At 36.7% G+C, this 21,625-nt stretch overlaps 1 protein-coding gene across 2 annotated transcripts in view; it reads left to right on the top strand.

The window, feature by feature from the left end:
* NAMPT (nicotinamide phosphoribosyltransferase) overlaps positions 1–20,680 on the top strand; it is a 34,802-nt gene extending 14,122 nt beyond the window's left edge. The window contains exons 2-12 of one of the 2 annotated variants that reach the window (XM_086886760.1): positions 1,689–1,845; positions 3,126–3,229; positions 6,084–6,212; positions 6,674–6,832; positions 7,177–7,313; positions 9,160–9,385; positions 10,575–10,694; positions 13,216–13,233; positions 15,670–15,810; positions 15,957–16,091; positions 17,762–19,864. In XM_086886760.1, coding sequence (XP_086742886.1) covers positions 1,689–1,845; positions 3,126–3,229; positions 6,084–6,212; positions 6,674–6,832; positions 7,177–7,313; positions 9,160–9,385; positions 10,575–10,694; positions 13,216–13,233; positions 15,670–15,810; positions 15,957–16,091; positions 17,762–17,875 — 1,440 coding nt within the window. In that variant the 3' untranslated portion in view covers positions 17,876–19,864. Of the gene's footprint in view, positions 1–1,688; positions 1,846–3,125; positions 3,230–6,083; positions 6,213–6,673; positions 6,833–7,176; positions 7,314–9,159; positions 9,386–10,574; positions 10,695–13,215; positions 13,234–15,669; positions 15,811–15,956; positions 16,092–17,761 lie in introns of both variants that reach the window. The other variant, XM_086886759.1, reaches the window with a different exon arrangement.
* Positions 20,681–21,625: the final 945 nt, after the last annotated feature.

The following is a 21,625-nucleotide window of genomic DNA, read 5'->3' as shown; positions in this document are numbered from 1 at the left end:
CTCCATTAAATGCCTGTGGTGCCATGCTTTGTTTGAAGTCAGGGCTGAAAACATGCAATGACAAGCTTGGGTTTGATTTGATGGGCCTTGTAAACATCATACAAGCAAAGACAATAGGATGATCTTTAAATTGACCTTTGTTGAATATTTCCTTGCAGCATCGGAAACACAACCATTACAGCCTTGTGCTGGTATAGGAGAACCAAAAAATTCAATTGAGTAGTTCATTGTCCAAACTGAGTGAAATACTAAATTTAAATGACATTTGAGAGGAGAAGGAAAACTGTCATTTTAAAATCCTTTAATGTAGAGTTTTAGGAATACAGGTAATGCAGCCTTCAAATATTTTTCTTTGAAAATCTCAGGGATATATTTAAAAAATCAGGACAAGACTGGAGAAGTGGTAAAACTATCCCTTTTCCAATTCTTTGTGGTATTAGAAACGTTAAGGGTTATTTGGAGTAAGTAATGGCAAGAAATGTATAATGAATTCATGCTCTAACCTGTATGGGAGTTTGAAAAAAATTCAGACATGAGTTTCACACCATTTGAGTTTTTTTCTGATGTATGATGTTGCTTTCTCAGCTGTAGGAACAGTTTTTCCATATGGAATGTACAGACTTGTTCAGAGACTTCTCATCATAATTTAAGAAAACTCTTGATACCTTCAACTTTGAGGATGCCTTACCTTGATTTGTATATTCTGTAATTTAAACATCGATAGTACAGAGTTTCTGTCATTGTGTATTCTTTTTGTTTAATATGGAATTAAGGATTTTGCATGGAGTTTGCTTTTTACACATTAGGAGATGAAACTTTGTAGGTTTAAGGTTTTAAGTGTTTAGAGTGTACTTGTTTCAAATGCTGTTACTGCTCAAAGTAAATTTCTGGGTAGGTTTTACTATCAGGAACTCTGAAAAGCTGTAATAGTTGAAATCAGTATAACATTTTGTGTTATGACCAGTTTTCATGTAATACAGGCAGCAACTTCTCATGCTTCCTTTGCGTTGAACGTGAACTTCTTCAAATTTGGAAAAAAAGTCTGTCTAGCAAACTTTGTAGGGAGGTACAAATCTCAGGTAGATCTTAGCAGCATTACTGGCAGTAAGAGGTTTGTGAGCTGGTTTTGCTGCAACCAGGGCTTGAGAGACCCATTCAGCTCATGGGGAATGGGACACTTGGGTAAAGGCCATTGCCAATGCCTTCTTCAGCCTGGGTGACTTTTATCTGAGCTGTGGGATGGTGGCCTTCAAAACTTCAATCAAATACAAGTAGGTATTTGTTAGTGGCATGGAATCTTGTGCTTCCTGTAGCTATTAGGCTTGGTGAAAGTGTGGTAGAATGAAAATTGACCTGGCACATTGGTGTTCAGTGCTGCTCTTGAAATCCTCACCAGTGCCTTTCCCAGTTAATCAAAATGAAATCATCAGGGAAGGGGGAGATTAACTTGGGGAAGAAGACTTGAAAAATAAACAAAGAATAACAGAGGGAAGACAGTCTTTTGAACTTAAAATTGAGGGATGTTAAAAACCTGGAAATTCCCTAAATACTTGTGTAGAATGTGAATGGATAAATAATCACAGTTCAGAAGATCTGGGAGTTACTTTTAAGCTTTAATGTACAAATATGATTTCTCTTGTGCTTTGTAGTGATGTTTTGAGTTCTTACTGAAATTTTTCTTGATGTAGGTTACACACTACAAGCAATATCCACCTAACACAAGCAAAGTATATTCCTACTTTGAATGTCGTGAAAAGAAGACTGAAAATTCCAAATTAAAGAAAGTGAAATACGAAGAAACAGTTTTTTATGGCTTGCAGTACATTCTGAATAAATATTTAAAAGGTAACTGTCTCAAATTCCAGACCTTTTCTCTAATTAAATATCTATTTCTCAAGCTTGTAGTCTTATAGTTGAAACAATTCCAAATTATTCTGATATACCACAAGTAGTGACATGCATAATATCTTATTTATGTGATTATGAAGAAAGTTTTCCACCCTTATGAATTGATATTGGCTTCTTAATCCAGATACCTCTCTACTATATTTATTTATGCCAATGGTGTGTTAAAAATGAAAATGTGTTCATGTCCCAACTTCAGTGGCAAGATTGAAACAAATGGAAAGATACCAAAACTGTGCATATAGAGTCACAAGCAGAAGATTTGATGGAAAACACATTATGCATTTTGAACATTAACTTCAGTTCTGTATTTGCTGGTTTGTTTTCTGTGTAAACCAATAATAGTTTTAAATTTCCTTAAATTAAATATTAATTTTTCTTAAATTTTGGACAGCTCTCGGCTTAGATTATTGAGTATGGTAGCTACATGTGAAAGTGGTTTTTGTACTAATAATTTTAAGAGTAACATCTGACAATTCCTTGGTGCTGTTCAAGATCTTTTTTGCCTTATGTACAGATATCACCTGTTCTGACCTGAGTGCATGTTGTCTTCTGCCAAGCTTTAAAGGAAAACTTTAGTCATACGTCTTACATGTCTTTGTCTCGATCCAATAAACATCTCTGCCAATTCCACCGCAGACTGAAATTCCATTATAATCAAAACACTTGATAATTTTGGTTCTTTTGTCTTTAGCAAACTGAGGGTTGTTCTTTAAGGGAGATGACCGGCCTGACAGCAGTTACTGTGCTTATTCAAATAACATGATTTGTCTGCTGGTTCCTATCACAAAGTGGTCAGTCAAAGGCTGGTTGCAAAGTCTCTCCATGGAGATTTTCCCTGGAATGGCATAGCTTAACCCTTGTGCTAGATATGTCCTTGCTGCATGTGCCAACTTGCACAATCAACATGTTCCTTTAGGAAAAGCACTCCTGTTAAACCTCTTGACTGGTTTTTGACCATCATAAAAGTAATGATCTCAAATTTTTCCTGAGTCACCTGCAAACCACAAGTGTATTTTACCCTCATGGGTTCTTGAGCGTTCTAATCTATATAATAAATGAAAGTGAAGTTTGGTTTAAACATTCTGCATTTGACATTTTCTTCATATCTTTGTTGAAGGCAAAGTTAACTTTGTTGTGCCTGAACCTTTTTGTTATTTATTTTATCAGTTGATGAATATTGCAAGTTTCTAAGCTTTAATCTGTTTCTGAAACTCCAGGTAAAGTGGTGACCAAAGAGAAAATCAAGGAAGCCAAAGAAGTATATAGGGAGCATTTTCAAGATGATGTCTTCAATGAAAAAGGATGGAACTATATTCTAGAGGTAAAAAAAAATGTGAAAATAGTTGGGAGATCATTGTGAAGGATTTCTGAATCAACCGTAGAAAAAATATGACAGCTTCTCCTTTTTATCTTGATAGTAAAGACTGGATAAATTTAGCTTTTCATATTTAGTGTACAGGGAGTAGCAGCTGTCAAAGAATAATCATATAATTGTAATTCCTTAGAGAAAAGTAATTTTCATCCTTTCAGATGCAAAATGCGGCTTTGCAGGTAATAAGGATTTATGGCTGCCTTCCGCCAGCTCCTGTGAGTGGAGGCTTGTTGGCAGGTCTCCATGTGTGATACAGCACTCAGTCTATCATTTATACACTATAAATAATATATATAAAATATATACACTATATAAAAATATTAATGCCTGCATCATTTATATTTTTTAACTAATCATTACAACTAATCATTACAACTAATCATTACAATTTTTACGCTAATGCAGAAAGCATTACAAGTTCTCAGGTGTATAAATAGTTCCAGAAAATACACATTTTGTTCTGTTTTTTTGTAAATTTTTCAGAGATATGAATGTTGAACTTTATTATAAAATGCAAGGCTTGAGCACTTCTGACACACAAAACCTTTCAAGTTAAGTCTTTTCACAATTATCCTTTTCCCCCTTTTGTTTAAAGAAGTATTAGACTTCAAGTAATTGCAAATATCTCTTCTCTGTAAAAGCAGCAGATTCAGACTAATGACATTCATCAGAGCTGTACTAATCTCTGCATATTAATTAAATGCTAAGTTTCATTGTGGGTTCTGGTGAGTGAGTATTTTTGGCATTTGAAAGCCTTTTTTTTAGTCCTTTACATTTATATTTCCCTGGATACCCTAATTGTATGTACATTTATGGTGGTTTATTAGTATATCTGGATGCCATCCTGGCACTGGGGTGGACCATAGGTGTGCAAGAGAAGAGTGAATTTCAGCTAAATGTTGCAAATGGCAGCAAGGTAAACAAGCCCACAGTTTTCTAAGAGAGAGTTATGGAGAGGTTTGCGGAGGACTTGCATCCAGTTCAAGTAACTGCAAATGTGAATTCAATCCATATTTGTGTTTAAGCTACATTATACATTGTGAGCTGCTTTCATCTGTGTTAAAGTAAGCTTGATTCCTCTTTGGATAAACAGAATTAATAAATTTTTGATGTTGTATGTCTGTCCTCACTGAGTTGTAATGTGGTTTGGTTAAGTCCATTCAACTTTTGGTCTAGTCAAGATAAGCATTCTTGCATACCCTCTGTGTACGTTCATTCCTTTGTCAGGTTTTCTTATTCAAATTGTGTGTGTATGTGTATATATATATACACACACACACAACCCAAACATGATTTTCATCTGATATACTCATCATTTTGATCTCATATGCTGGTGACTCTCAAATTGGAATTGTATGTCCTCTTTGAGTCTTTGTATGCCCTTTATGCACAGAGTCCCTGCTTCTGCTCACTGAATTTCAGTGTATGCTCACATGCCTCAGGTGTGGTAGGTAAAGTGGAGGGTGCAGTGGCTGTGTGAGTGAAGTGCCAGGATGAATTTGAAATGTAATGTATCAGTTTGTACTGAGAGTAAATGAATGGATAAATACTGATAGGGTGAAGGGTTGAAAGAAAGGAATGGATTTCCTGGAGAGCAGTGGGCTGGTGTAAAGGCTGGAAGCTGGCAGGAATAAATGATGAGTGATAGAGATGTAGGCCCTGAACCGTAGAAGTCAAGTCTAAACAAAGTTTTTGTGAAGGGATATAATACAGAGCCATGGCATGATCTTATTACTTTTCTCCATGGACAAAATGAACACCTACAGCAACTTTGAAATCTATTTGTTTGTGTGTTTTCACTTAACTATACTTTTGCCTTTATTGAATCATTAATAAATTATTTTGAGCTTTTTTGAAGGCTTTGTTGTTTTTAGTTAATCCATATATCTTCAAATCTGGAGACCCTGTGTGGTATATAAACACAATTTGCTTCAGGTCATTACATTATTGAATAAACTTTTAAACTGTAAGGTAGATGAGATTTCTGATGTCTGTTGTGTACTGGAAAATATGTTTTGATGCTACTTATGAATCTGTAATTTTTCTGAATTGATTTTTTTTTTGTTGCCTTTAACAGGATATCTCATGGGAAGCTTTCTGTCAAAATATATTACCATCCAAAACATTTTCAGTATTGCCAGTACAGCTTGCAGAGCTCCTTCAGACAGTTATAATTACTCTTGTAGAGTTGCTTTTTGCAGGTTACTCTTTTTCAAAAAGCATATTTCACACAATGTTTAGTCCTTTGGGGATAAAGGACTGACAAGAGAGTGGCATTACAATATGAGACTTCATGTTTAGAGAGTAATTGAGATGTAAATATTCTCTAAAATAGTTATTAAATGGATCCTGCTGTAATAAATGAACAAAGCACACATCTTTACTAAGCAAAACTAGTGGATTTTTTAAAGATCTGGATAGTAGCTAAACTTTTTTTAGATTACTGTATGTGAAAGCATTGAAGAAAATGAGTAGTAAATATTTCTTCTTCTGTGGTTAGAACTTACGTATTTTTATAGAATGCTTAAGCTTTCCTGGCTCAATTTGCCCAATGAATACAACTGATAACCATCATTTGTTTTGATAAAGAGACTGGTTTTTAAGTTATGGGATTTTTGTCCTATTTTGATAAATGCAGATTTTTTCATTTATTTGGACTGGTGAGTTTATTTTTAGAGTTGAAAGAAATTAAGAAGAAGAAAGATTTTATTTACTCATAGTCTTTTATCCATTGCAGTTAAATAAAAGGGCTGTAGGTCCTAATCTTTCCTGTTGTCTAACAATATTAGTGTTTCTTACACAGAAATACGATGGCCATCTTCCCATAGAAATAAAGGCTGTTCCTGAGGGCTCTGTGATTCCCAGAGGAAATGTTCTTTTCACAGTAGAAAACACAGATCCAGAGTGCTACTGGCTCACAAATTGGATTGAGGTAAGTTTTGGAAATTTAACATGTTTTTTTAAAGTAAGTATTAATGCACTTTAATTAAAGGTTGAATCCTTTATAGTTTTAAGGGAAATCTCTGGCAACTTTCATTTTCTGCTTTATTTCTTTTCTGGAGTTGTCTTACACAACCCTTTTTCCTCTGCCTGGCAAGAGATCATAATAATTGCACAGAAAATTCACAGCAGTACTTTTATCCATTAAAAAGAAGAATGGGGAGAACTGTGTGTATCTCTAGTTTGCTAGTGATACCTCCTGAGAAGGTCAATACCTTGCCTACCTTATAAAAGCTAATTACTTAAGCCCTAAAGCAAACTGTTGGCGGCATCAGTACTTTCTGAACAGGGAATGAAAATAAATAGACCTTTTTGTGCCTGATTAAATGCCAAGTGGGCATTGTCAGGCTCTAAACAAATATGCACCTAATATTGTGATGGATTTTCTTTTAGACTATTCTTGTGCAGTCATGGTACCCAATCACAGTGGCTACAAACTCTAGAGAGCAGAAAAAGATTTTGGCCAAATATTTGCTGGAGACTTCTGGCAGCTTGGAAGGACTGGAATATAAACTACATGATTTTGGCTACAGAGGAGTTTCTTCACAAGAGGTAAAACTGCATGTCTAACAAGTCTGATTGTTCCTAACTATGAGGAGGTGGCAGGGCTGTATTGCCCTCTGTGGGCCTGTTCTGCTCTGATATTGTGAATGCACAGAGTGCGGTGTTTGGACTAATTGTGGAGGGGGAGGTCTGGGATGGAGGTGGGTACAATGTCTGAACTGTGAGCACTAGACTGGGAGAAGTTTTCTCTGTCTTCCCAGTGTAAGTGAATAAAGAAAATATTGGTAAAGTGGGAATTGAGTCAGTCTTGCTGTTACAAACCATTACTAGGTGGTAACTGGACATAGGCTTCTGTGTTTGTATATGGAAACTGAAAGTTGCATCTTCTTCAGACTGCAGGAATAGGAGCTTCAGCTCACTTGGTGAACTTCAAAGGAACAGACACTGTAGCAGGAATTGCATTAATTAAAAAGTACTATGGTACAAAAGATCCAGTTCCAGGATATTCTGTTCCAGCTGCTGAACACAGGTAAGATACTAGTCTAAGCCTTTCTAAAAGCAGCTTAACAAAATGTAATTCTTTGCTTACCCATCTTTGTATCCAAAACTATACTGTTCAGTATTAGCCTTGACTGATCCAGCTGTTGAAGCTGTATTTCTGTATTGATGCCTCTGTATGTTCTAGGGGCACATAAGTAGTATGGTTGTTCTTAGCTATAAATGTGTTTTAAATGTTTTTAACCATAACCTTATCAGTGTCTTTTTAGGATAAGCTTGAAGGCTTATAGTCTATAGATAGTGAGGATTCACATCATGAACTTCAATTTTTTTTTTTTTAAATATAAAATCATAAATTGACAAACTCTGTAAGTTGCAGTTCTGGACTCTCACAGTTCATGTTCTCCCTGCAGAAGAGGCAGTTACTCTCAAGCTTCCCATCAGTATAGCTAATAATTGTAAATCCTTGCTATATCACTAAGAATGGTGAATGAGTTTTTAAGAGTCAGGAAACTGATCTCAGATATTTGACAGAGAGAGCTCTTACTGTTTTTCAAATCCTTGTTCTGTACAAGGTTGGGAGTGAATGCAAATCCTTGAATCTCAGTTGCATGTCTACACAATGAAATGAGAATATAAAAGAAGGTTGGTTGTTTCATATTGAGCACAAAACCCAGTTAAATATTTAGTATTTATATAGTTAGATTTTAAATATTTAGATTCTAAATAGTTAGTATTCACTTAGGATTGCAAGACAGATAATGGAAAGGCTTACATGAGTAGCCCTTGTAGAGTAGGGGTAATCTTTAAAGGAGCAGTGCTTCATATAACTTTCTGTACCATTGCTGTAGTGCTGTTTTAGAACTCCGGCTTGTCCAATAGCTGTGACAGTTTTTGTCTGAAACTTCTGATGACCAAAACTACTATATTTTTTTTTTAAATGAAAGCAAAAGAAAACACGTGGAGTCAAGATCGGGTGTCTTTTGCACAGCATATTAAAGTGGTGGCATTAGAGCAGGGAGCTTAAACTGCTCTGACTAAAGTCTGCACCACCAAATACAGACTGCAGTCACCCTTTTCCAAGTGAATGCACAAAAAGGGTCTCATACCAGAGACCAAATTTTTACAGAATTGTTGTACTGTTCCACAACCTCCAATACAAGGTGGTGTTGTGAGCATGGTTCTTGCCCCTGGTGTGTCAGCAGGGCTCTTCTGAGACTGTACCAACCTCTTTGAAATAAAGTCTGTCTCCCTGCTACCACGATCTGGGACTTGTCTACACAGCAGATAATGCTGGAATTTTAAAGGTAAAAATTCCGTGTCCACTGACTCTTATGCTTTGCATGAGAGCATTTTCAGGTCTTTGACACAAGTTACTAAAGTCACTTATGTCAGCTGGTCTGAGCAGCCACTGCAGATCAACTGCATTCAGTAACTTACTACTGCTCCCAGCAACTCTGGTTTATGTGCTCGCCTGTGGCCTTGCACCAAGGGTAATGTTCTGAGATTCCTCTGGAAGAATGTCTGTATGAGTATATATTTGTTTTATATCACTATTAAAAAAGAAAATAAATTCTGTTTTCTTCTTTAGATTTTTTCTAACATGGTGAGATGCTTTGTTCTCAACTTTCCATTTTGTAGCATGATGTTGTCAGAGCAGATGTTCTGTTCTTGCATCTGTAGTTCCCTAACTGTCTGAATTAAGTCTATTTAGTATATAGTGTATTTATAATCCATGCAACACAGAGCTGATAAGCACATAGTTTTTGCTGTTGTGTAATCATACTGCTTTTTGTCGTCTTGAACTGTTGCTGGTAGGAAATACAGAATGAGATGTAAATGCAATTCTAATATGAATTTTTCAATTGCCTTTGCAGTACCATAACAGCTTGGGGAAAAGATCATGAAAAAGATGCTTTTGAACACATAGTAACACAGTTTTCTTCAGTGCCTGTATCTGTGGTTAGTGACAGCTATGACATATACAATGCTTGTGAAAAAATATGGGGTGATGACCTAAGGCATATAATTGAAGCCCGAAGTCCAGAGGCACCACTTATTATTAGACCAGATTCTGGGAATCCTCTTGACACTGTTCTAAAGGTAATCCTTTCTTGAAACCATTTGTATACAAGATTGGGAGGGCAATTGTTGGTTTTGTAATGACTGGCGAGCAAAAATATAATGCTCTAACTTGGTACACATTGTATATATTTGATGCTGGCTAACTTGGACCTATGAAAAATGTAGATGTTTACTTCACCTCAGTATAGATATGGAAGCCCTTTTGCAGTCCAAATAATTTCATATTTTTCATCAGTCCCATTCTTGCTTTTACAAGTTCTTGAAGCTTTTACAAGTTACCAGTTTTGCTGATGTAATGATGTTGGAATGCTTTCATAAAGAAACTTTTGTCACTTAGCAAATGCAGTGTAAAACAGCTTGAGTGCTAGTAAATGTTGGGCCAATAACAATTCTTACTACTAAGTTTAGGTATCTTGGCATCCCATATTGATGTAATTCACTATTTTGTGCTACAAATACATGCGTAGCCCTCTACTCTCTTTTATAAGATGTGCATTTAAGTCAGTGGCACTGACTCCACTTTGAAAAATGCATCTTGTCTCATTGCTCTTTAGAAAGCTCAGTGATTGTTACAGTTTCATAATAAAAGCTGTTGATCCCTTTGAATTTGAGTAACAATCAGCACCGTCAAAGTAAGAATGTGGGGCAATGTTAGTTACATTGGTGCTCTGTCAAATTAGATCTATACAGCTTTAACAGCATTTTTTCCCCCCTTTGTGATAAGTGGCATATCACAATCAGGAACTCTGAATGACCTTTATCAGATCTGATAAGAGAACCTTCTTATCAGAAGTGTTTAATTTTGAATATTTGTGGCTTACAAAATCATAAAAAACTGAAAGCCTCATCCACCATCTTAAAGGAGGTCAAAAGAAGATCAGGATCTTCAGTTGACACATTTAGTAACAAAAAGTCACCACAAGCAAAGGGAGAAAGGATGGAAGCATGGTTCTGATTAGCTCTCTGGTGCAAGTTCTTAAAGACCATATTGTCTCTGACTGCTTTAAGGGCTTCCACCACAATGGCTGGCATGGGGTTTTTATGGTGTGGATAGATTTAGAGCATGATTATGTGGGTATATTTATGGATCTTTTTCAATTTTTAGAAAAAGCATGACTTTTAGAAAAAGCATGTGGAAACTTGTTTCTTTATTGAATTGGCAGATTTTTATTTTCATTTTGAACTGTCCTCTCTCCCTTTTCAATAGGTCTTGGAGATCTTGGGGAAGAAGTTTCCCATTACAGAGAATTCAAAAGGCTATAAGTTGTTGCCACCGTATCTCAGAGTTATTCAAGGGGATGGTGTGGATATCAACACGTTGCAAGAGGTAGGAGATCCTGTTCATGTGTCAGGGTGACACTGGCAAGGTTGATATTTAATCTGGACTCTGTTACAACTAGTCAGATGTTGCAGCAGAGACTGCTGACCCCACCTCTGCCCTTCATTCCAGACACTGGCAGTGATATCATAATGCATAAAACAAATTCATTAAAACTCCACAGGAAATTATTAAGATGCATAAAAAATCCTAAAAAGCATTTTCTAATCCCCCTGTTGTAACCCTTCTCTTTCCACTGTCTCTCCTTTTGTTTGCTTTCATCATGCTTGTCAAGTCTAATTGAGATCAAAGTCTGGCAGTATTTGGTCCTTTCATTGATGTCTAAGGCACACTGCATGATCACTGTGCTGCAGCAATAGTAGTAATTAACTGGTTTGGCTCATTGGTTATGTACCATCTGAAGACTGCTTGTCCTCACATATTGAAGGTGTAGTTTTGAAGGAGACTTTTTAAAACCTTAAAAGGTAAGGAAAGCAAGATCCTTGACTGAGCAACTAGTGGAATAAGGATTAGTTGGAAAGCCAGAAAATATGTGTAAAAGATTAGGCTATAGTCTGAGTCAAAATTGCAATTTTACAAAGACATAAATTGATTATTTAGTAGATTCTGCATGTTTGAAATAAGTCATAAATTCACCACTATTGACTAGAGGTAGATACTAGGTAATGCAATATGGTTATAAAGGCATAGACTGCAGTAACTACAGGTGATGAAGGCCATGTAAGAGGAGCAGGACTCGACTTTGGTTTGTCCTGAGTCTTTCATCTTCTGCTGTATTAGAGTTCAAAACCAGAAATAAGTTTAATAAAGATTAATTTTACTTGAATTTGGTGCCACTTGTCTTAGCTTTCTAGAGTGACACATCCTTAGGTTCTTCTCAACAAAGCTGACTTCTGCTACTTCTCAAAATTATGAGCAAGGGAGGTATCAGTTTTGGGGTTTAGCTGGTCTGAAGCTGTCTGCATGTCTAACATGGGCACATAACGTGAACCTCAATGACAGAACTCAGATTTGTCACTCAGATCCCCAGAGAGCTGTTAATAGTGAAACTGTAACCTGATAGACTAACTATAGTGCAGTCATGCTCTGCAGTTTCCACCCCCCACCTCCAATGGCCTTTAAAGTAAATTCTGTTTTACTTTTTTTATCCCATGTGGCTTTTTGAGAATATACAACTATGCTAATATGCTCAACAGGACACAAGCATGAGAGGTTAATAGCTGAAAGAAAGTTTTATGAGTAGATAGCAGGGGAAGACTCTGTTAAAGAAAACAAAACTCACACAGAAGAAAAACATTTCTACTTGTTCTGAACAGTGGTCTAACAGCATTGATGCCTGTGTTAGGCAAGTGTGTTATGTATGAGATTTTCATGAGTTGTGAGAGGACAGAAACTGGACCATTCTTCCTTGTAAGGAACTCTGGTTGCTTCTTTTAAGTGACACTAGATAAAATGCAAGGATGTCTTATAGCATCAATTTAAATTAAAATATTAAAGCAGGTATTTAAAAATATTTGCACTAGAGTGAAAAATTCTAAACAACAGTAAAACAATTGCAGCAGCTAATGGGAGAGGATGAGAGGCAGAATGAGCAATTCTTTGTTCAGGTGATCTGCCTGTTTATGTGTTTTCCTTACGAAGCTGTAATTGATTATGAGATGTCTTCCCGTAACGTGTAATAGAGATCAGAAGTTCCCCAAGAAATACAGAGGCAACAGATCACTGCTGCCCAGTGGCACCTTCTCGTTTCTTCCTGACTCTAATCTTGCTGTGCCTCATGTCAGCTTTGGTCATTGAGCCACTAGTAGTTAAAATAGTTTAGATCACACATGTAGCAGCAAACCAACTCAGCCAAAAGGGGTCAGTTTTGTAGTTTAGTGAATTAAGTTGTACCCTAAAAAGGGGCTAATACTTGCCAGCACTAGACAGAAGAAAATGTTGTTTTGAGCTGGGAGAAATGGGAAGGAAAGTGACATTTCTCATTTGACAGCAGCAAATTATTTTGGAACAAAATGACCATGATTTTGTAGCCTTATTTTAGTTATATTTAAATATTATTAATCCCTTCATTCTTTCATGTCAGCAAACCACAGGTTTTATCATGCTGACTGTTAGAAGATTGGATAGTAGCATAACATTAAAAAACCCCTGAAACAACAACCAAAACCCAAAATAAAACAATCCACCAAAAAAACCAAACCAACACCTAAGTATAATTCATTCTTGTCCAAAAGGAATTTACATGAACAAATACAAATATATCACTGTGGCTGTCTTTCTTCCCCCTCTCGTAGCCTGTGCAAGATTTTTGTTCTGAGTATTCCATATCAGCTTTCAGTTCTAGGCATGATTTATTGTTATGGATCAGATGAAAGGTAATGGGTACAATAGGAAAATCTAGAATTGCTAGTGGCCAATAGTCTCATTTAGCTGCCCAAAGTAGCTGAAACAACAATGTAGAAAACAACTCAGAGTATAAACTGGATTTTAAAATTCTTTGTTTTAATAGGGGATGCTGGTAGAACAGGTAAGGAAACTTTTTTGACTTTCTTTGCATTTTCACTTTTAAAAATCATTCCAATCTGCTAACTCCACAATATACTACACTTTCAAAGGATTTTCTTTGAACATTCAATTTCCAGATGTCTTTAATTTTTATACAAAATAAATCCACTAATCTGGAGTCACAGTTCATGTATTAATCATGCTCATAATGGTCAGAGGAAGCTGGTCAAAACCTTGATACCTGAATTGTTCTCCCTGTATAGGTTTGAAAGTGTGAAACAAAAATTTCTTCTGTATTGTTTTCCTTTTGGGGGAAGCTTCAGTTCTTTCAGATCTCCTCCTTTTCTTCTTCCCTATTACTACTGCTGTTTACCATCTCTCCTCCATACCTAAGGAAGTAATTGTGTCTGGGCCTTTGCAGTGGGTCACTGGTACAGTGGGTCAGAGCTGTCTTTCAGCTTAGTCTGGATTTCCCTTCCCCTCCTCACCTGACAAAGATCAATCTAAGTAAGGAAATCCCATGGGAGAGTGGAAAGCTAAAAGCCAGTTCTTCATCCACAGTAAGTGAGGAGTTGTGCCTGTAGCAGGAGATGAACAAACCATCTGTAAATGAGCTGAGCTCAAAGGGGATTCATGTTTCTTCTCACCCAGGCAAGAGGGTTAAGCAGCCATGGCCCAGCTAAGCTGTACTTACACTAACATCTGTTAACCTGCAGGTATCAATGAACATGAAGCCTCAGCATCATGTGCCTTGGTGTAGGATGTTTGTACTGGGTAGTTGTATCTCAAGTGAGTTCAGTGTCAGACCTGGCCTTTGCAACTGCACAGTGAGGTGAGCAGAGCACACTGGCTCAGGCTTGCCCAGCAGTTCACATAGCTTCAGGCTTGCTCAGGGTCTGAACCAGAAGCCAGGTGGAGTTTACCTGTATTTACCTCTTTAAAAGATAGCACAGAGAAGTAGAGTCCATATCCAAGCCCAGATAAATCTCATTTCTTATGGCACCACTGGGCATTTTTCTCAAGTAGAAGGTATACAAAATACCATTTCTTGCCCTTCCTTTGTCAGCTTTAGTTACTTCATTCATTTTGCTTGACTTGCTGAGTGAGGCAGAGCAAGTTGGTACCATTGGAATGATGGAAAATCGTTGATAAAATTTCTCCTGGGGAAATCTCTGACAGAAATGTAGTGGGAAGGCATTCCAAGCATGTCCTCAGAAGGTTATGACTCTGCTGTTCACATGTCCTGTTGACTGGCCTCTGTCAGGCATTCAGACTGAGAGTGTCTGTGAAGACAGCCTGCATGTCACTAAGTGGATAAACAAATACTAGTATGTTCTTGTGTTTACACTACCAGTTTGTCACGGTCTGAAATTGGAATTGTGTTTTTCATTCTTTTTCCCCTCTTATGAGCCTTAGCTGTCCCTTACAAAAGCAGCTTGACATCAGTAACTCCTGAAACAGTCCTGTTCAGTGTTACTCAGGATGCTAAGATAGCCCAAAATATTACCAGATTCCTGACAATTTTGCAATAGTCAGTCTGACTTTTGAAACTCTACACTGTTTCCCATAGATTATGTTTTTCTATTCTGCTTCTCGCCATCCTGTTTTTCTTGATGAATGGTATTTTGCTGTCTCACACACTCTGGTTTTCTCACCTGCTTTTCATAATAAAATATTAGGGAGAAGACAGTTTGAACTCCTGTTCTGAGGCTATAGCCGTCATTTCAGGCTGTTGTAAGAGTAACAGGTCAGGGAAACAAATCTTGGCCCTTTATGAGCATGACTAAATGAGCAGCCAGTACTCCAGGCTAGAGGATGTCACATTTGTCTGGGTAGAATGAGGGTGGAGGGAAATGATAAATTTTACCTTGACTGTTGCTAGCAGCACAGTTCACATTGATCTGTACCTGCTGGAGAAGGTGGCAAAGCAAACTGAGCAATTTTATGTATTTTCATTTCCCACCTTTTAACTTGCTGATCTTACTCTAGAGAATGTCAAGAGAATTGCTCTGTTTAAGTCATTGGTCAGAGAGGGTAATAACTTTCTGGAGTTGAGCAGGATGACTGCATTGTTTCAGGATACAGGCTCTGCTTCCAGGTCTTTCCATAATTCTGAGAATTTGGAAGGCTCTGAAATACTCCCATGAAGTCTTTTATTTTCTTTAGAGCTCTGTTTCTCTGGGCATTGCATTACTGTGCCACCCTAGTTTTGGAAGTATATGTGCTGGCACGATAGTTGTGTTAAAGCAAAGGCTTTCCAGTTCCATGCTGGAACTGTAAATAAAAATGCAAACAGTGTGCCAAGTATTGACCAAATTATTACTAACATCTTCTGGAAACTGAATGTTAGTTGGCTTAATTGTCTGTAAAAGCATCTTGTTTAAGTAGTATAATATTTTTATGGGAAAATGGCATGGCCTAAAAGTATGCTCCATCATAATTTTCTTTTTCTTATTAGATTGTGGAGGGAATGAAGAAGAATAAATGGAGTATTGAGAATATTGCCTTTGGATCTGGTGGTGCTTTGTTGCAGAAACTAACCAGAGACCTCTTAAACTGTTCCTTCAAATGTAGTTACGTAGTGACCAACGGCCTTGGGGTATGTGTCTGTACCTTTGTACCACTCTCCTTTATGTAGAGGTCTCCCCACTTGAAAACCTGTTTGACATTTCCTGTTACATTACCACAATCTGCAATAGGTCCCACAAAGCCCTTTCCTCCTAAAAAAAATCTTCTTCATTTTAGGTAAATGTCTTCAAAGACCCTGTAGCTGATCCCAACAAAAGGTCAAAGAAAGGACGGCTGTCGTTGCACAGGACACCTGCTGGAGAGTATGTGACACTTGAGGAAGGCAAAGGAGATCTGGAAGAGTATGGACAGGTATGAATTTTCAGAATCTATTGCATCATTCTACTCGGAAGAATAGACTGAGAAGAGGAAGGCTATAAATTAATTTCAGAATTTATTTCTGAATTATCTGTCATTTTGTTCAACTCCCATCTTACTAACTCAAAAATTACCTCAGTACTAAATTCAGTAACAGCAGAATGTTAGAATGACAGAATGTTCAGACTTTACAATTACAGATCTTTTTTGTTTGTCTTCAGAAACACAAGAACATTACTGCTTTTCCCCAAAGCTAAAATCTCAGTGTTGCAGAATATATGCTGGCCAGGTCGTTTTGTTTGGCCTGTATTGCACAATTTGAGTAGTGACCCTAGCTGGAGGTGGAACAGAGACAGCTGTAATTAAAATGTGCTTCTACTTCCCCACTGAGATATTTTTTTAAATAGTTCCTTCAGGAGTTAATGCTCTGTACATAGAGCAGTTCCAAAATTTTTGAAGATGTATATTAAAACCAGGAATTCAGTTTTCCTTTGAATTCTTTACAACTGCAAAATGGAATGCTATTTCTGTGAAATAAGCACAAGTTTTATGCCAGTCTCAGGCTTTCAATTTGATACGTCATGTGTTTCAGCATCCAGCAATGAATCATTAAACTGCATGTTGAGTCTCTTCCCAAGTTAAGAGGACTGAAAATAAGTTGTCAAATTGCACTTCTGCTTTTAGAGGTTGAAAGTTTCCTGGTATACAGAAGCTGTTTTTGCACGGCTAGGCAGAGGGTACTGTTTTATGTAACAGTAAGCATAAAACTTAAATCTCTGAGAAATTTCAAGATGGAAAATCTGCTGTTACACACACTGAAGATATTCTGCTCTGGACACAAAGATCTTATATAAATATGAAAGTTTTTTCTATGCACCTATTCATGTGCATATGTTAATGATGAAAATTCACATCCATCTAGAGAGGGAAGGACCTCATGGTGAGAAATCTCTTCAACACAAATTACGAGACTTTGGCTCTGAAATTTGGCAATATATTGTCCCTTCATTTTTGTCAGGTGAAATTATTCATTAAATTTTTTTTGGTCACAGGAAATTAGAGAGGGTCTCTGGTGTAGTACCAGTTCTGGGGCTTCCGGGAAATGTACATTTCTGTGGCCCATCTCTCTAAAGCCACAGGTCCTTGGAGTAGGTCACCAAATGCAGGGACTGCTCAGTGTTACTGCTGTGCTGACTTTTGTTGCCAGCTCTGCTTATTGCCTTTGCACTGTGCTGTGTGCAAGCCCTTCCTGATACACTGTTTTACAAAATATATGAGTAAAGGGCACAGTGAAGAAAGTTGTTTTTTTGGTTTGGGATTTTTTTTTCCCCTCGAGAAAAAAAACCACCTAATTTAAACCTCTATAATTGAATTGTATTTGACTGGTTGCACATCACCTTTCTTACAAACTGCTCTAGCAAGGTTTATTTACATGTGTTTGGCCTTGGCCAGGTGTAGGAACTAGTCAGCACAATGGTGCTGTCTGTGCACAGGATGACCCAAGCCCTTTAGAGAAAGCTGTCAGAAGAAACTGTAAAGATTTAGTATCTTGACAGTCTGAAATTCCAGCCTTACCTAGCTGGATTTGTGTATCCACAAATTTTGAGTTTGTGTAACCCTTGTTTGCCAAATCACTCTTGCTAAAACAGCACTGTTTCTTGCAGGACCTGCTTCACACTGTATTTAAGAATGGAAAGGTAACGAAGTCATATTCATTTGATGAAGTAAGACAAAATGCCAGGCTGAAGAACAGTGAATTACAAACAGTGTCTCACTAAGTTCCATTCCATGTCTGTGTATGTGTGTGTAACTAGTTCGTTCTGCATAGCTACTGGTTTATTGTACAGATTTGTGTGTTTGTGTTTTATGACATTGTAGCCAAATTATTTGTTGGTTTATGGACATACTGCCCTATCTTTTGCCAGTCTTTAGAAGATGAAATCAGGAAATGGTACTTACATTGTAAAACATATTTAATGCTAAAGTGTGCTTTTTAGGGCCCTTTGCCAGTAGTGATTCAATCTGGTATTGATCTTTTCACAAATGAGACAGAGCTAAGAAACTTTTTTATATATAACAGAATATCACAAAATGGATTTACATAAAATTATCATGATTGCTTTATGTTTATATTTAACTTGTATTTTTGTACAAACAAGATTGTGTAAAATATATTTAAAGTTTCAATAATTAAGTCTTTCCAACTTTTCATGATTTTTATGAGCACAGACTTTCAAGAAAATATTTAGTGGGGGGGAATCCATTGCCTTTTGTCCATTAATCAGCAAATAAAACATGGCCTTAAAAGTTTGTTGTGACATTGTTCCATTCGACAACTAAATCAGGACTCGTATCTCCTTAAGATCCCATAGAGTTGCTGACCTCACCATTTCTTGTAGTTGTCTGTATTAGTAAATCTGCATTAAATAAAATTACTGTTCTTACTAGAAGGTTTAGGTATTACAGACCTTGCTGGCACAGTAAGGTATGTAAGTGAAATGCCAAATTTGAAAGGATTCTCTACTGCAACTTAACTTGCCAAGTCTATCCCACTTGGTATATGCACCTCAATATTTTAAGAGTAAGGTTTTTAAGAGATCTCCTCTTCCACTATAGAATATATGTGTAAAATACTGAAATATGGAAGCGGTGTATTTTAAAGTAATTACACTTCTGGGTTTATTTTTCATATACTGTAAGTGACATGAATTTAAAGCAAAATACTGGACTGGGTAGTGCACTTTTTTACTTTTTTGTATTTTTTTCATTGATTTGCCTTTTGTCAGACTGGATGTTAAATTGTAAAAATGTTTAACTATTTTTGTTAACAACTTTAATAAAACTATGCTAGCCAAACTCCTACATGAATGGCAGACCTGTTTCCCCTTCTCGCCCCATCCATTTGGGGCGAGGAGGGGCTTTTATTTTGCAGAGGGTAACTGTAAAACAATGTGTTGGAGAGATACTTTTAAACTGTCTGCACTTGATTGTATTTGCTCTCTGCATATGCTTGATATGAGCATTTTTTGCTGGAAAATGAAACTGTTGAGGATTTTATTTGAGAAGCTATGTAGTAACCTTTGAAATATTTGATAGTACTGTAGGATGGCTCTCACTAGAAAAAGTACCTCCCTTACTTAAAAACAAAAAACAACAACAAAAGCAAACAGTTCCTGTTCTGCTGGCAATCAGTTATCAGCCAATTGCTTAATATATGGACATAATTAATGCTTCTAATTAGTAGATGATGTTACTGGAAAGTGTTAAAGCCTAAAATAATTTAAGCCTACAAAATTTTATAAAATGTGCTTTTAAAGGAAGATTGAAAAGCCATACTTCATTCTTACTCTCTCACCAAAAAGGGCCACATCAAAGCATCCATAATATTTCCTGGGTTTGTGGTTAAGATGTTTATGCCCAGTCTCAATAGTTCTTGTTAATAAAAACCTGTTTTTCACTTGTAGTGTATGTAATTATACATTTAAGTGACGTATTGTTTCAAGAATAGTGTTTTAGTAAAACTCTAAATGCTGACCTTTCACACTGAGGAACTGCCTTTACTTAGCTATTAATTATATTGTTTGGTTTTGGCCAGGAAAAGGTTTGGAATCTGAACTTAGGATCAGTAGCAGGTAAATAGTACAGAGCCTATTTCACTCCTCCACACGTGTACTAGGGAATTTTATGATGTATGGTTTAAAAAACAATAAAGTAAATGCTGCTTTCATTCTGTACCAATAAAAATTTTGATAACTATTGACTACCCATAACTGATATTTTTGTACTTGAGAACTGAGGATATACTGTGGAAGCACTGTTTTCATGTGTACCATGAAATACATTATAATTGTTCGGTACTGTCTAAAACTTTTCAGCTTATTAGTTGGAAACTCAGAGCAGATTCTCTATTTGTGCATGTCACTTTCAGAAAGTTGTAATGTCACTCATTTTATTAAATGTTAATAACTTTAAAAGGGGGGGAAAAAAAAAAAGAAAAACACCTGGTGCTATTCAGACCTGAACACTTGTCTCTTTGTGTTTGGCAGTTTGACATTTTGGGCATCAAGGAGTTGACAGAAATTACTGCAGTGCTTGAACCATACAATATCCTAATTCTTCCACATGAAAGCAAACAGCATGTTTGTTTGCTTTAAATTACTAGATTTGTAGTCATTGATATATTTTAATTATCCCCATTTCATAATATAATACAGTATTTGTATTTAAAAATAGGAATTGGGAATTTTGTGTTTAATACTCTGATTTGTAACCATATTTAGCATAAGAAATGGATTTTGTAAGACTATTTTTTTTCTTCAGCTGCATGATTATAAAAAAAAATATACTTTTTGGTACTTTGAAAGATCTGAGGAGAGAATAGAAGAGTACTTAACTGTTTGGTTTGTCAAAATCAAAACAAAGCTTAAACAGTTCTTTTCTTATAGGTTTTTACATTCCTTCTTGTTTAGTGAAGAATAAGTATTCCTCACTTAAATCCTCTGTTGAAGTAATTTTAATGTACTTGGCATCAAATACCAGTATGTAATACACATGGAAATAAAGTTTAGTTCTGGCAGTGAAAATCATAGCCATCTGACTGTGTCTTAAAGTTCTGATGTTGGGCATCAGATGTCAACCTGTGCTCTTTGTTGCCAAACACATGCCAGAGCAGGGCAGTGCATTCCTTTAAGGAGAGCTGCTCAGCTGCCATGCAGACAGTTTGGGGTTAAATAAATTTACCAGATCAGTTCTAGAGAAGAGAAAGCAAACTGGGCTCTTTTTTTCTTTTTTCAGGAGTGTGAGTGTGTGGTTTTGGGAATTTGGTTTGGTTTGGTTTTTGGGGGGGGGTTTCCTGCTTTTTTTTTTTATATATATATTTTGTGTGTGTGTGAGTACATCTGTGCTTTAGCATTTTGTCTGTTTGTGCTTAAAAGTAAAGCACTTGGTTTTGAATTGGATATAAGAAATTATCCTCTATATTTAACATAATCCTTTCTCAAATAAAGTTCCATTATTTAAATTTTAAAGTCACTAGCATGCTTGTTTAAAGGCAAATTAACCATCAGTGTTTCATCCTTCAGTTCACCGTAGTACTGTGAAAAATAATGTCACCTCTTTAGCCGAGAGAGTCCTTTGGACAGGATTTTTGTATCTGTAAGAAGTTACACTTTAACTCCTGCCGGACTGTAGGTTGCAGCAGGAATGTGTCAGTAAGGGTGGATAGGGCACTCCTGTGATGGTATCATCATTTGTTGCTGGTCCCTTCAGCTCTTGCTGTCCTGTAGAAAGGGGCTCTTGTAGCCCACAATAATGCTGGAATTTAAAGGTTCTGTTACATGATTTACAGAGGGCAAGCACAGCCCAAGTGCCAGGCTCCTCCACTTCCTTCCCATGCTTGGCTGAATGGTTAAAAGCCAGCAGCTACAGCACTCCAGATGTTCTCACTCTGATAAGCCCTTGTGCAAGTTCAGTCACTCACCAGCTGTGAGTGGTGGTGGCGGCTCCCAGGTCATCTGCAAGAAATCAGC

Source organism: Cyanistes caeruleus, chromosome 4 (assembly GCF_971803275.1).
Source record: "Cyanistes caeruleus chromosome 4, bCyaCae1.hap1.1, whole genome shotgun sequence".
Lineage (NCBI taxonomy): Eukaryota > Metazoa > Chordata > Aves > Passeriformes > Paridae > Cyanistes > Cyanistes caeruleus.
The sequence above is the reverse complement of the archived record's forward strand: the minus strand, read 5'-3'. Positions and strand labels throughout refer to the sequence as shown.